Source organism: Oryza glaberrima, chromosome 3, assembly GCF_000147395.1.
Source record: "Oryza glaberrima chromosome 3, OglaRS2, whole genome shotgun sequence".
Lineage (NCBI taxonomy): Eukaryota > Viridiplantae > Streptophyta > Magnoliopsida > Poales > Poaceae > Oryza > Oryza glaberrima.
The window spans coordinates 7,066,409-7,081,273 of NC_068328.1; the positions used below are offsets into that span (position 1 = coordinate 7,066,409).

The window sequence follows — 14,865 nt, forward strand, 5'->3', positions numbered from 1 at the left end:
ATGATTCGAGGGGCCCTCAAGTGCAAGCCCATCTCCGAGCCTAGCCGCCAAGGGGGGGTGAAAACGAAATGCACAGAAAAGGGGAAAAAAGAGGAAGAATCTCGAAGGCAATCGCAGCCGTCCAATCCACCCGCCCAACGGGCTATATGAGGAGACGCTCGCGATAAACCCTAGCTTCACGCAGACACGAAAGCCCTAGCGACACGCGAGCTCCCCCAATCCTCCGCCGCGGCGGCCGCCTCCTCCTCCTCCTCCTCGCGCGAGCTCCTCCAAGCCGAGCCAACCCACCTCGCGAAAATGGTAAGCGACGCCTCTCTCCTCGCCCCCGATTCCTCCCTCCCTCGCTTGCTCTCGCCGACGCTGCTCGATTCGAGCCTGACCGCCCGCCTGTTCGTTCGCTCGTTCTGGTTGCTGTGCAGAGCCAGGAGGTCGTGAACCCTAAGGCCTACCCGCTGGCGGACGCGCAGCTGACGATGACCATCCTCGACCTCGTCCAGCAGGCCTCCAATTACAAGCAGCTCAAGAAGGGGGCCAACGAAGGTTTAATCCCCAGACAAAAATTGTCCCTCTTGTTTTTTTTTGTTTGGCTCCAGCGGTTTGATTTTCTTTTTGGGTGTGCCTATGCGCAGCGACGAAGACCCTGAACAGGGGTATATCAGAGTTCGTGGTGATGGCGGCCGACACGGAGCCGCTCGAGATCCTTCTCCACCTCCCCCTGCTCGCGGAGGATAAGGTAGTATTTTTTTTCCTTAACTTTTTTTTGTCCTTGCTATGTATATCATCTCTGCTTCCTATAATTAGCGTTCTTATTAAAATTTTGTACCTTAAGACTTGGTATCTGGAGTAATCGAGTTGTTTGACTAGTTGTTATTTGCTAGAGCTGTCAAGCTTTGTTCGTGTGGTATTGTGGACTATCGATATCGGTCCACCGTCATGTTTTCTGGACTGTTTCATTGATAGAATTAAGTGTTTGATTGTGCTCTTAGTGTTAACCACCCTCTTCTGGTGGTTCGTGCTACAAATTCCAATATTTGCTCATTAGCAGAATACATCTTGGATGATGTTTTGAGTCCTTGGCTGCTAGTGACCTTGCTTTGCACACTGAATTGTTTTTGTGGTCTTTATTCTTGTTGGACACAAGTGATATACTGCTTGTTATTTGGTCATGAACACAGATAACTCCCAACTGTTCTTTTTGGTCATGAACACAAATAAACTGCTCCAACTCTTCTTTTTTGATTGGCTCCGTTTCTTCTTGCTGCCCGAAACATTACAATTATGAATTCATTGATTGTTGTAGACTGATAGATTCTAGTACTCATATTTTACTGTTTTTCAATGTTATGCTTAATTGTGCAGTGAGTAGTGAACAAATGCCACAACATTTTTTTTCAGTCTGTGATATAGCTGTCATCTTCTGCATATTTCTCCTCTTGCCCATGCTTTTCTCATTTATTTTTGTTGTCCTGAAATGGAGAGGAAAAAATAACTCACTTGTTTTTTTTTTTAATTTTGACAGAACGTTCCATATGTTTTTGTCCCTTCGAAGCAAGCCCTTGGCCGCGCATGTGGCGTTACTAGACCTGTCATTGCTTGTTCAGTGACCAGCAACGAGGGCAGTCAGCTGAAGACACCGATACAGAATCTCAAGGTAACCATACCTTTGGATCATCTAGTACTTTGCTGGAAAACTGTGAGACTGTTATCTCTATTTTAGCAGTTTAACTGAATTTCGTCATAAATTTCAGGATGCTATCGAGAAGCTCCTCATTTGATTTACCAAGACCTTTCAGTGTGATGGGCCTCAGAGCGACACAGTTTTTCAGAGGCTTGGACTGGTGATGGTGTCTTATTTGCTAGAATTTTGTGTTTTTCAACTATGTCTGCGAGAACATTAAACCTATACATGCGATGTGCCATGTGTCCTATCTTTGTGACTGTTGTGTAATCCTTAAGATACATCTGTAGCATGGCAGTTCAGTTTTCTCCCTAGTCACTCCAAGCACTATTGTAATGACTAATGATTTATGGATGTTTGCTTGTGACACACTTGCGAAAAATTGGTCTTATCATCAGCTGGAGTTCATGGGCAGGTGTCCTTTGGAATGGATGAATTTTGCAGATTTTGTGGGAATTGAGTTAATTCCTTTGAACTTCCTGCCTTCCAAAGGATCCTAAGCCGTGTTTAGTTCCGTTTCTAAAATTTAGATTTCGCTTGTAAACTGTGAGATAAATTTATTAAGCCTAATTAATCCGTCACTAGCAAATGTTTACTGAAGCAACACATTATCAAATCATGAAACAATTAGGCTCAAAAGATTAATCATGAAACAATTAGGCTCAAAAGATTCGTTTCACAATTTACATGTAAATTGTGCAATTAATTTTTTCCACATTTAATGCTCTATGTATATATCTTAAACATTTGATGTGACCTTTCTTGCCAAAAAAAATTTTCGAATCTAAAGACACCCCTAGTAGTATGTAGTCCAATGTTTGATCTGACTGCTAATCTGGGGTGGGTGATATTGCTTACCAAACCTCTCTGAAACCAACAGTGCTGTTCATGGTTTTGATTTGGATCATTTACTCTTGCTTCTTTTGCCGGTGGGCAATGTATAATCTGAGTATGGCCTATAACTTTTTTTGTACTGCCTTCAGATATCATTGATCAGTACTAGCATTTGCTATCTCTAATTTCATTTAGCTAAGGCACATCATTACAGGTCGGGATGACATTGCTGCAACGCTGCTACCAATTCCATTCTCGTATTTTAGGGGCTGGCAGTTTTTTTTTTTTCTCGAACGCGCAACCCATCTAGTGATGAATGATGAAAATAGCTTACCAGTGACAAAATCCTGAATTCCGTGTGGCTTGTCTTCACTTTTTTAAATCCCGGCTCCTTTTACTAGAAAAAAAAAACTATATCCCTGTTCCGGTTCCGGACTGGAATTTGTTTAAGAAAACTATTACCATTGCGCGCCCTACAGCCTACATGAATAAAATCCCACTGATGATTAAAAGAAACAAAAAGTTTCCGCTCGGTATACAACTCCAAAAAAATACGAGACGAAACAACTCCAAGATACAAACCCTCTGGTATCTGAGAGGTTACGTTCAAAAACGAAAAAGAAATATAATAAAAAAACGCTCTGAGCGGCTGGCCGGCTGCTCGAAAATACAACGGAATCGCTAGCGCTATGTTCACAGAAAATAGGGTGATAAATCTTTCACTTTTTTACCATTCATCTCTGTTTACAATTCGTGCTGCATTTGGATTGAGCAAAGTCAGGCACGGCTGTGGACTTTGAGATGGACAGGGCTTTTGTTGTTGCGTTCTGTGGGTCTCACATATGTACCGTTTAATTTCGAAACACACGCTTGCTTTTTTTCCTTGCATTTGAGTAGTGTTTTCTACTGCTAATTTGTTTATGATCCACGCTTACTAATTACATCGTGCTTACATTATAATTACATATGTAATTTTGTGACTTATATCGTAAATACACTAAAATTACATATGTAATTTTATGACTTACATCGTAAATACACTAAAATTACATATTTTAGAAACTTACAATGTAAATACATACCAATTTTTTTTGTGAATAGTTACTCTCTAAATTTAAATAGATAAGATTAAATTTAGCTGTTAGATATTAATCCTATGGCTTGAAAAATCTGCATGATAGAAGGCTAGAAAATATGTCGCGCATGAGGTAGTCAGTCCTAAAATAAAAACCCGAAAATCATCCCGCGCGAACTCCGCGCCGCCGCGCGCCACAGGCACCACCGCCAAAAGCCTCCGCGGCTCGCCTCGCACCACACACGTAGTCACACGGCTCATGCCGGGCTGGCACGGGAGGAGGCCAGGAGGGGGAGGAGCGGCGTCCCACGTGCCGCCACGCTATTGCCGATGCTTCTAGGTCGGTTCCCGCCGCGCGGGCCCCACCAACCAGCGAGAGAAAACACGTTTCGTGCGCTACGCGCTCACTCAACCTCCCCCTCTCCCTCGCTTACGGGTGGGTCCCACACCACGGGCCAATCAGGGCCCGCCGCTTCACCACCCCCGCTGCGTTGCCGACCAAAGCCACCCGCCTTTCCTTTACGCCCACTGACGTGTGGGCCGTATCTTCCCGGTCCCGTGTGCCAGTGATACCGTCTCGAGCATCACCTGGTAAATGGAGGAGGCCCCCAGTTGGTTCCCCGCACGACTCGGGCTCCTCCTCTCCGGCTATAAATATCGCCTCACCCCCCGCGCCCTCGAAGAGGCTCCCTTTTTTCTCTTCTTCCCCTCCCGCAACCCTAATTTTTTTTCCCCATCCGCGAAACCCTAGCCGCCACGCGAAACCAAATCCCGCCGCGCGGGATCCTTTTCCGCCGGATTCCACCCGCGAATCGGGGTTCCCCTTACGATTCGCGGGCGGATTAGCGCGAGGCGCGCCTCCCCCTACCTCTGTGTGATCCGGGGGTGAGGTTAGGCCGGACGCCGGGGCATCAGCCATGTCGAGGTGCTTCCCCTACCCGCCGCCGGGGTACGTGCGAAACCCAGTGGTGGCCGTGGCCGCGGCCGGAGCGCAGGCGACCACTAAGGTTTGTTGAACCATCGGATTTACACACGCACGTGCCGGATCATTTGCTCTTGCCTGTTGGTTTTGATCGGATCTGTTGGTTGTGCGTGTGTGATTTGGGGATCGCACGTGCGGGGAAGCTAACCTTTGCATGGATAACTTGAGATTTGTGAGGCCGCGCTTCGACCAGATCGGTCGCCAATCTTTTAGTGGCTGACCGTGGAAAGAGGATATTACTGACCTTCGGTTTGCTAATTTTGGTTGTGCCGTTGAATCTGAAATAACCAGAATAGTCATGGGGAAAAAAGTCTGATCTGGAAGGTTCGAATTACATTTCTATATATTGTTGTGCTCCCAGACGATGGTTGCAAGAAATTACTCATGCTGGATAAAATTGTGGATGTAAAGAGTCTGCAGTCGTTAAAATCTGGAAACAGCACATTTTGCCGTAGTAAATTTGAATCCATGTTGCTGTCTCGTTATTGGTGTGTTACGAGTAACCTGTGTGTTGTTATCTCCGCTTGGACTAGATTCCAAGTAATCCAGTGCCTTCATGACCTGCAAATTCTATGCCTATGAAGTAACATGAACAGTTTGTATGTATGTATTCTCCTGTTGATGCATACTTGCATTATTTGTGAGATGTACATGTTGTGGTAAAATTTTGCATTCACCATATAGAAATAGTAACTGACTATCCTTGTTTAGTTCGAAAACTACTGCAGGTTTAGTTATTCTCTGTTGCCAAGAGTGCTTGTTATGATTGTAAGGGTTACAGTTCTGTGACTAACCATGTAACAAATATATTAAGGATTATCAAATTATTCTATGTGAAGTGTCCATGCCCTAATTGTGCTATCTTCTGTAACTGATAGCACAACATTTGTTTCCTGCTGTGTGCTTGTGTAAATTGGTACTTCATCATTACTATATATTTCAAAGAAAATTCTGCATTGCATTCCCGTCGTCTGTTCTAAATCAGAACTGACGATTGCTCTGGTGGCTGAAGCTCCAGAAAGAAAGGGAAAAGGCCGAAAAGAAGAAAGAGAAAAAGAGTGACAGGAAAGCTCTTCCACATGGTGAGATATCCAAGCATTCAAAGCGAACCCACAAGAAGAGAAAACATGAAGACATCAATAATGCTGATCAGAAGTCCCGGAAGGTTTCCTCCATGGAACCTGGTGAGCAATTGGAGAAGAGTGGACTCTCAGAAGAGCATGGAGCTCCTTGCTTTACTCAGACAGTGCATGGCTCTCCAGAGAGTTCACAGGACAGCAGCAAGAGAAGAAAGGTTGTGTTACCCAGTCCTAGCCAAGCTAAGAATGGTGAGGCCCTTTCTTGCATTTGTCTTCTTTTAGCTGGTGATGTTGAATTGGTTTGATTTATCCTGAATTATCATCTTGCAGGTAACATCCTTCGAATAAAGATAAGAAGAGATCAAGATTCTTCAGCTTCCCTTTCGGAGAAATCTAATGTTGTACAAACACCAGTTCATCAAATGGGATCAGTTTCATCTCTGCCAAGTAAGAAAAACTCAATGCAACCACACAACACCGAAATGATGGTGAGAACAGCATCAACCCAGCAGCAAAGCATCAAAGGTGATTTTCAAGCGGTACCGAAACAAGGTATGCCAACCCCAGAAAAAGTCATGCCAAGAGTCGATGTTCCTCCTTCTATGAGGGCATCAAAGGAAAGGGTTGGCCTTCGTCCTGCAGAGATGTTGGCCAATGTTGGTCCTTCACCCTCCAAGGCAAAACAGATTGTCAATCCTGCAGTTGCTAAGGTTACACAAAGAGTTGATCCTCCACCTGCCAAGGCATCTCAGAGAATTGATCCTCTGTTGCCATCCAAGGTTCATATAGATGCTACTCGATCTTTTACGAAGGTCTCCCAAACAGAGATCAAGCCGGAAGTACAGCCCCCAATTCCGAAGGTGCCTGTGGCTATGCCTACCATCAATCGTCAGCAGATTGACACCTTGCAGCCCAAAGAAGAGCCTTGCTCCTCTGGCAGGAATGCTGAAGCTGCTTCAGTATCAGTAGAGAAGCAGTCCAAGTCAGATCGCAAAAAGAGCCGCAAGGCTGAGAAGAAAGAGAAGAAGTTCAAAGATTTATTTGTTACCTGGGATCCTCCGTCTATGGAAATGGATGATATGGATCTTGGGGACCAGGATTGGCTGCTTGGTAGTACGAGGAAACCTGATGCTGGCATTGGCAACTGCAGAGAAATTGTTGATCCACTTACTTCTCAATCAGCAGAGCAGTTCTCATTGCAGCCTAGGGCGATTCATTTACCAGACCTTCATGTCTATCAGTTGCCATATGTGGTTCCATTCTAGGTTTGTGTAGTGAGATGGAGTAGGTGAGAAGTAGAGAGATGTTGGGAGAGAGCTGTGTGGGTCTGGGAGATTATGGTTCCCTGCCACAGTTTTCCAGCTTTGTTCCAGAGCGTTTCTTGTTTCAGGTTGCTGAGCCTGTCAAACTTCATGTAATGTTGTATTTTTGCTTCGTTTATTGCAGCAATTGAACTTCAAATGATCATGTTGTTGAGGATAATGTGATGCCATGCTGGATGATTATAATCCATACATTATTTATTCCTGTAATTGATCTGTACCATTCACATTGAACTATGTTTTATCTGCTGTGATGCCTGTGAAGAAATTAGCAACGGGCAACTTTCATTTCTGTACAAAGCGCTCACATTTCTCTTGTTCTTTTTGGAACAACCAGAATCCTCTCATCGCCGAAAATTTGGCGCATGTGGTTCTGTACATGTGTTTGTAAGCCGTATCCAAACAATGCCAACCCAACCCCAAACAAAAATTTAGTAACAAAAAGAGAAGAAAAAGGAAGCAGCCAAAGCAAACAGCAAGCTTGTCAATCGAAGCTGGACGATCGACTACACCGCTCTCGCAGGTACTCCTCGAGGGGGCTGAGGTTGCTGTGCTCTGTGCTTGAGATGGACTCGGCGTCCTCCACGTCCAGCAGCGCGAGGCCCAGGTGCGTCCTCACGTTCGCCGCCGGGTAGGTCTCGTCGTCCACGCAGTCCGCCGGCTCGGCTTTCAGGTCGTCGAGGCTCACCTCGCTCTCTCCTCGGAGCACGCTCAGTACCTGCACGTTGCAGCAATAAAAGCAGATCTGTCACACAAGTTTCCCCGTACACGATCGACACAATTAACACAATGGGCCGAGCAGCTTCACCTGCGATATCTTCGGCCTGAGGCGAGCCGACCTCCTGAGGCAAAGCGACGCGGCCAAGGCCATCCGCTTCACCTCGGCGTCGTCGTGCTTCACGTCCAGGTCGGCGTCCAGCAGATCTGAGATGTCGCCGCTGTCAAGTATCGGACTCGCCTGTTTATCATGCCAACAACCAACCGTGTACAGGTTAGTTAGGGATTAATACGCAGGGCAAAGCATACAGGTGATGATGGGCTTTAGGATGTAACGCTTACCCACATGACGAGGCTCTCTTGGCCCTTAGGCGACCCGTCGCTGATGGGCTTCCTCCCCGTGAGAAGCTCGAGCAGGACGACGCCGAACGCGTACACGTCCACCTTGTCGGTCACCTTCCCGTACATGAAGTACTCCGGCGCCAGGTACCTGCACGCACAGAGAGCCAGCAAATTTCGCCTTCAGTTCAACGACGAGATGAGTCATGAACCAACGTGATGGCATACGACGTTGCAGACACACGTACCCAAACGTCCCCACGACATCGCTGTGCGTCAGTGAGCCCGGGTTGGACGGCGCCCAGATCGCCAGACCAAAATCAGACAGCTGCCACGACACCGAGTTCAGAGTCTTTCAGAATTCAGGGAATAAAACACGACTGCAAAAAATGAATCCAAGGTTTGTACTGCAGCAATTCTACCTGGGGCTCGAACTCATCGTTGAGGAGGATGTTGGACGACTTGACATCCCGGTGGATCACTGGCCGCGAGTGGCCGGAGTGGACGTAGCTCAGGGCCTCGGCGACACCGATCGCTGCCGTGTACCTCTTCTCCCACGATAGCGCTGGCTTCGACCTCTTACCTGCAACAATTAACAGCGTTCGTAGCGTCAAACATCATGGAGTGAAGAACATGCAACCGTTCTAACAGCGACACCGTTCCTAACTGCCTTTCCATGAACTCCAAAATTTACCGAGTTGAACTGTTCTACGCTAATCTGTTCCGAGAAAACTATGATTTTTTTCTGGGCTGACTTACTGACATGTATGGACGTACAGAATTTTATATGCGTATCTTGTACAGATATCTGTAAAAATAATGTAGTGCAGTACTAGTATAGTATTCTACCGTGCAGGTTGTCCTCGAGGCTGCCTCTGTGGAGGTAGGAGTAGACGGAGATGAGGTTGGGGCCCTCGACGCAGACACCGATGAGCGGGACGATCCGGTGGTGCCGCAGCTTGGTGATGATGTCCACCTCCCTGAGGAAATCATTCGACGCCACGGCCGACGCCTTGGACAACTTGATCGCCACCGGCTGCGCGCTCGCGAGGCTGCCCCTGTACACCCTGCTGTGCGCGCCCTTCCCGATCAGATTCTCTGCAAGAACGGGAGGAGGAATCAGTGGCTGAAATTAAGGTGAAAGAATTTGATGGGGATATGTGTATGAAATGTGGGAACCTGAGGAGAAGTGGTTGGTGGAGTCGTAGAGCTCCTCGTAGCGGAACCACCGGCACCGCGACGGGACGGCGTCGAGCATCCGCTTCAGCTCGGCGACGAGCCCGGCCTGTGGCTCCGGCGAAGTCGACGGGGACGACCGCCGCGGCAGGCTCATCACCCACTGCACCACCGACTGCTTGCGCGGCCCGTCGTCCTTGGGCGGCGGCTGCACGGCGCCGTCCGCCGCGGGTAGCGGGCGGCGGAGCAGCGGCCACCCGAGCCTCTGCTCGGCCGTCCTCTCGCCGCCGCCGCCGACCTTGGTGGCGTCGTCGTAGGAGCTCACCGGCGCGGCGCCGTCGTGGCCGCAGCCCATGGCGTCGAAGTCCATGGACCGCGCGCTCCGGTTCGGGTTCGGGATGATCACCTTGGGCTCCAACCCGACGCTCGGGTGCAGCACCGTGCGGAGCACCGGCTTCGGCTCTGCTCCTGATCAACCACCGCCCCAAAACGGAGCCTCTAATCACTCTTCCAAAACACAATTACCATCTTAAAACTTCTCAGATTGAGAGGCACTAATTACCAAGTGGCGGCTTGGGCGCCTCCCTGACGAAGATGGCCTTGCCGTTCTGGATGGCGACGATGGTGGTCGTCGCCGGCAGCTTCTTGGCGCAGTACTTGGCCAGGCAAGTCGAGCCTCTGAACCAACACGCCCCCACAAAAAAACGTTTTTATTGTCAGAGAGTTAGAAACGGGGAAGAAACAAACAGTTGGATCATACAAAGTTTGCTGCTTGCATCACTGACCCGAATGAGTACTTCTTGTTGGCGCCAATCACCACCACCATGGCGGCGCAGAGCTTGGCCTCCTTCACTAGCACCTTCTGGATCGAGCTCCCCGGCGTCACCCGGCCGACAAGAACGATCTGACACGGACCAACAATAAAAGCACCCAAATTTTAATCTCATCATCATGGCGTAGAGCTCTCTCCATTAGCATTCACTACGGCGATGTGCCCATGCTTACATCTTTCTTGCTGCAGAGTGCCTCGTACTCTGCCAGGTAGTCGTCCAGCGTCCTGATCAGGCTCAGCGTGTTCGTCTTGCAGTTATCTCCGGAAATCAAGAGACAAGAAGAAGAAAAAAAATGTCAAGAAAAGCAGCCGCTCGCTTTTGCTTCACTAGGACTGAATCAACCGAGCTGCATGCAGTTTCATGGCGAGCTCTTGCAGAGGCGAGGTTACCTACCGGATTTGCGGTAAATGTGCACGGCGACGACGCGGTCGCCGCTCCTCGCCGCCTCGTTGAGCGCCCACTGCAGCAACTCCTTGCCGACGCCGTCCATGTGCAGCCCCACCAGTATGCACCGGCCGACGCTGTCCCCGTGCTCCGCCGCCATCCCCAAAACCGATCAGCCGCACGCCGGCGACACCCAGCGGCGGCTCACGGTAAAATCACCAGGTGACACGCTTGCCCATACGGTGACGACCTCACGCTGGCCTCAGTTAGCTCAACCACTACTACTCCTCCGCCGTGGACTTTCCCCAGCACACGCCGTGGCCGATAGATAGATAGATACGACCACTGGCTTTGCTGCCGCAACCAATGTGCGACCCGGAACTCCTCCGGTGGAATAGAAAACTGTAGTGGCGGTCGTCGCGACGACAGGCCGCGACCGAAAAGGGAATTCCGTTAGCTCAGAATCCAAACCGAAAGGCCGGAAGGCGGAGGCCGATACAAGCGCAAGAGACCAGAGCGGCAAATATATGATAATAATCACCCAAGGCCAAAAGAGGATTCAAGACGAAGGGAGAGTCGCGGCAAGCGACAGAGCTAACCACCTAAAATCTGGTTGGGTTGTCAAGCCTCTCAGCTGCACGGAGCGCATAGAAAAACCACTACGAGCTCCCAGCACCAGCACCTGCACCTGTGCCACGCCACGCCACGCCGCCCATCCGCGGGGTCGTCGCCATCGGCGGCCCTCGCGCGCGTCGTCTCCCAACCACTCCAACCACGCAGCCGATGCAGATGCCGCGCTAAAAAGGCACGAGGCCGCCCGCGCAGCGGAGGAGGAGGAGGAGGAGCCGGTCGTCGCCCTCCCGGTCGCGGTCCACCGTCCACGGCGGCTTGCGAGGGGAGGCTGCTGCTGTTTGGCGCGCGCGCGCGCGCGAACGCGCGACGTTGCCGGTATGCGGAGGCTAGCGGACAACAGAGACGGTGACAGAGACAAGCGGGCGCGCAGAAGAGCACGGGAAGAAACTATTGGTTTTGTGCGCGAAGCAGGCGAGTGCGCGCGCCACACGATTGGTTTTGTTAATTGTGATGTGATGATGCGAGGAAGAAAGGTGAGATGAGAACTAGGGGAAAGGATTTTCTCGGTGGAGATTGTCAGATTGGGGGGAAGGAAGAGAAAAAGTGATAAATTGGAGATGGAGGTGGACAAGTGCCATTGGTGAATAATAATCGGTCCATAACATTATACACAGTCCCTACTCGAGAAAGGGAGGAAAAGGGGAGCAAAATAGCCACCGCAGAGTAGCAAAAATAAAGGAAAGGGGAATCGAGGTGCTCTTTCGGAAAAGAAAAAGGCACCTAACTATAGATATAACCTTGGGATTGATAGATGATGATTGGATTGGCACATGATCTTTTGTCCTATTTTCTTGATAAAAAAATATTTTATTTATTAATAAAAACATTCGGCCTCTGCATCAACTAAAGACACCTTATTTATTTTAAGAAAAAACTAAGAATGCACACGACCAATAGAAAAAAGAAGAAGAAAAGAAAACATATACAACATGAACATAACACATTATCGTTCGACAATTTATACTACTATAGTTAAGAAAACACAAAAATACAATAAGGCACTCTTATTACAACATGATTAAAAAAGACCATCGTTAATTGCCCTAGTATTCTTTATCTTTTTGCAAATTGGACGTCTCAATGTTGCAAAAGGGGAGATGCTTCTGTGGGTAGAATTGTGCTATACTTATGCACAATTAGTGTAGCACAATGAAGCCTGAAGACCGGGTTACTGCCGTATCTCATGCAAATTCGATGCACTTAGAGGAGGATTTATTCGCTCATCCCTTAATGGTGGTCGTTTTAATTGATCTACTGGTTGATTAGGACTGGTATTGGTTTAGCAATAGACATATAGGCTGACTTCAAGTCTTCAACCATGAGGGTCCCAAATGCAACCGTTATTGTTACGTCTTGCTGGTATCTGCAGATGTGGGAGGCTTGTCACGGTGAAACTCTAATCTAAAAATCTTAAAGTTTTCGGATCTGTGCACGATCAATAATGGTGAGTAGTACGTACAAGTGGCGGTCCATGAAACGTCATTTTCATGTCATTCGACGCATCCACGGAAGTGGAGATAAAACGAAAAACACGGGGACAACTCGGATCGGTAGGGTTTGGGGACTCTTTTTAGGACCAAACTTATCAGTATTTCTAATTTCAATTGTTAGTTACTCCGTAACGAATTACTCGTTTGCAGAGACAAAAAGAAGTGGGTATAATCAAAGGTGCTAGGCACACGAAAACAACACAGGTATCATCAAGGTGGTAGTGCAAATTTTTTATAGGTGCAACTGCAAACTGCAAATAGTGATGCAAGTGGATAGTCCCGCTACTCACATAAAAATCCGCTTGTTAGTTCATTTCCCACGTAATAGTTCAAAATTTAGAAGAAAAAGTAAATTAGAAGTGAGATAAGCGGATTAAAAAACTCGCTTGCCCATCCTGCTTGCGTCTCTAACTGCAAACACTTTCTTTGATCAACGCAAAATGTTGTCACCCCTAAAAAAAAATGAAGCATGTATGTCATGAATATTGATCACGCTTCTGTAGGTTCTATGTATCTGACGCTGACCGGCCTAGGCATAACAATACAATGTTCAAATCCAACGTGGCATATAATCTGTTGCCCGTATTTTGTCCAACAAAGGGTACGTTTCCATCTTGACTTTTTTTTTTTCCTGTTGCGAGATGATCCTGACCCAACACGACCACACGAGTTGACCCGATCCCTCCTCGCGTACGCTACCACCTTTATTATACGCTAAGGCGGCTATACCATATCATGTGTTTTACCGTTTTCAGATATACTTGTGTTCAAAGTTGGACTCCTGGATCAGCCGCCATTTAGCACGCTGCCGCGCCTTCCCGCACGGGCATCGCGCACGCACGAGATGACGCCCGCACGCGGCGCACGCACGCGACGTCCCGGTTTTTTGGTTGGGTTCGCTGTGAGGAGAGCCCGCTGCCTGCACGCGCGATGGATCACCGCGACGCGAGGGCGCCGAGACAGTGGCGGGTCGCGGTCGGCGCAGCCGCGACGACGCCGAGTGATTCCCGATTCGATGCGATTGCTCGGGTGAGACGGCGAACTAACCGAGGCGCGATCGCTGCGATATGACGGACGGATGTGACCTGACGCGATCGCGCAGTAAATGCGACGGCCGACGGGCCAACCTCGCGTGCGTGCGTGCGTGCGGCTGACCGACGGGGCCTGCCGCTCGGTGGGATATCGCGGCCTCCAACTCTCGAACTCTCTTCTCGGTGGGATCGCGGCTTCGAACTCGGCGTCAATTCGGGGAAGCTAATTAATAACTCGTGCAGCGCCCCCACTCCCATAAATTTCTCTCCGTTCTCGGCCCGTGCTTGCACGCTTTCTCTTTAGGAAAGCCGAAGGCTTTGTTGTTGCAGATGAGACTGTACTTCTTCTCTTTTTGAGAACGGAGGATACTGTACTGGAAGCCTGGAAGGGGGTAACTGGATCAGTGGAGTTCGTACTACTAGTGTTGAACTGAAGCGGCTTTCACTTGTAATCAGATCGCTGTTTAGGGCCCCTTTGAATCCAATCATTTATGTAGGAATTTCATAGGATTTAAATCCTATAGGAAATTTTTCTATTTGGTCCTTTGATTTAAGGGATTAAAGCTTTCCAAATCCTATGAAATTCCTATGGAATGGCACATTGCATGTAGATTTTGGAGGAAATTTAGCAAGAGCTCCAACCTCTTGGAAAATTTCCTTTGAGTCTATCTCTCTCATCCGATTCCTGCGTTTTTCCTGCGCTCCAATCAAACGACCATTCCTGTGTTTTTCCTGTGTTTTGCAATCCTCTGTTTTACACTTCAATTCCTGTCAAAATCCTGTGTTTTTCCTATTCCTCTATTTTTTCTACCCTGCGATTCAAAGGGGCTCTTAATTTTTGTTAGGGAGGCTGGACTGGCAGAGAGTGGAGACCACCTTGATTCTTCTGCGCGCGCGATGATGAGTAAAGTACAGCGTTAGTTGCAGGGATGGAATGAAACAATGATTTAAAATCTACTCCGTAAGATTGTTTTTCTAGTCTTAGGGCCTGTTTGGTTTCTAGGGACTTATTCCAAGTCCCTGTCACATCGGATGCTTGGACATTAATTTAGAGTATTAAAGATACACTAATTACAAAACACATTCCATAACCTTGGACTAATTTGCGAGACGAATCTTTTGAGTCTAATTACGCCATGATTTTGACAATGTGATGCTACAGTAAACTTTTGATAATTATGGATTAATTAGGCTTAAAAAATTCGTCTCGCGGATTAGCTCTCATTTATGAAATTAGTTTTTTTATTAGTCTATGTTTAATATTTCAAATTAGCGTCCAAACATCCGATGTG

General features: G+C 48.1%; 3 protein-coding genes across 4 annotated transcripts; 2 read left to right on the top strand and 1 right to left on the bottom strand.

Annotated features, from left to right (window-relative positions):
• The first annotated feature begins 152 nt into the window (after positions 1 to 152).
• LOC127766661 (uncharacterized) lies at positions 153 to 2,075 on the top strand. Its single transcript, XM_052291773.1, has 5 exons — positions 153 to 300; positions 420 to 540; positions 630 to 733; positions 1,520 to 1,651; positions 1,749 to 2,075. The coding sequence occupies exons 1-5, from the start codon at positions 298 to 300 to the stop codon at positions 1,773 to 1,775; spliced, it is 387 nt and encodes a 128-aa protein (XP_052147733.1). The 5' UTR covers positions 153 to 297; the 3' UTR covers positions 1,776 to 2,075.
• A 2,200-nt stretch (positions 2,076 to 4,275) lies between these two features.
• On the top strand, positions 4,276 to 7,180 carry LOC127765987 (uncharacterized). 2 transcript variants are annotated; one of them, XM_052290976.1, is made up of 3 exons: positions 4,276 to 4,594; positions 5,582 to 5,897; positions 5,979 to 7,180. In XM_052290976.1, exons 1-3 carry the CDS (start codon positions 4,505 to 4,507, stop codon positions 6,911 to 6,913), a joined length of 1,341 nt encoding a protein of 446 aa, XP_052146936.1. In that variant the 5' UTR covers positions 4,276 to 4,504; the 3' UTR covers positions 6,914 to 7,180. The 2 variants fall into 2 exon arrangements, with proteins under 2 accessions (XP_052146936.1, XP_052146937.1); XM_052290977.1 differs by having other exon boundaries at positions 5,588 to 5,897.
• Positions 7,181 to 7,259: 79 nt separating this feature from the next.
• LOC127765986 (protein kinase STUNTED-like) lies at positions 7,260 to 11,480 on the bottom strand. Its single transcript, XM_052290975.1, has 11 exons — positions 10,429 to 11,480; positions 10,208 to 10,293; positions 9,988 to 10,106; positions 9,765 to 9,880; positions 9,206 to 9,670; positions 8,876 to 9,124; positions 8,449 to 8,609; positions 8,275 to 8,354; positions 8,030 to 8,177; positions 7,779 to 7,928; positions 7,260 to 7,688 (listed from the first exon to the last, which is right to left on the bottom strand). The coding sequence occupies exons 1-11, from the start codon at positions 10,577 to 10,579 to the stop codon at positions 7,455 to 7,457; spliced, it is 1,959 nt and encodes a 652-aa protein (XP_052146935.1). The 5' UTR covers positions 10,580 to 11,480; the 3' UTR covers positions 7,260 to 7,454.
• Between the last annotated feature and the right edge of the window lie 3,385 nt (positions 11,481 to 14,865).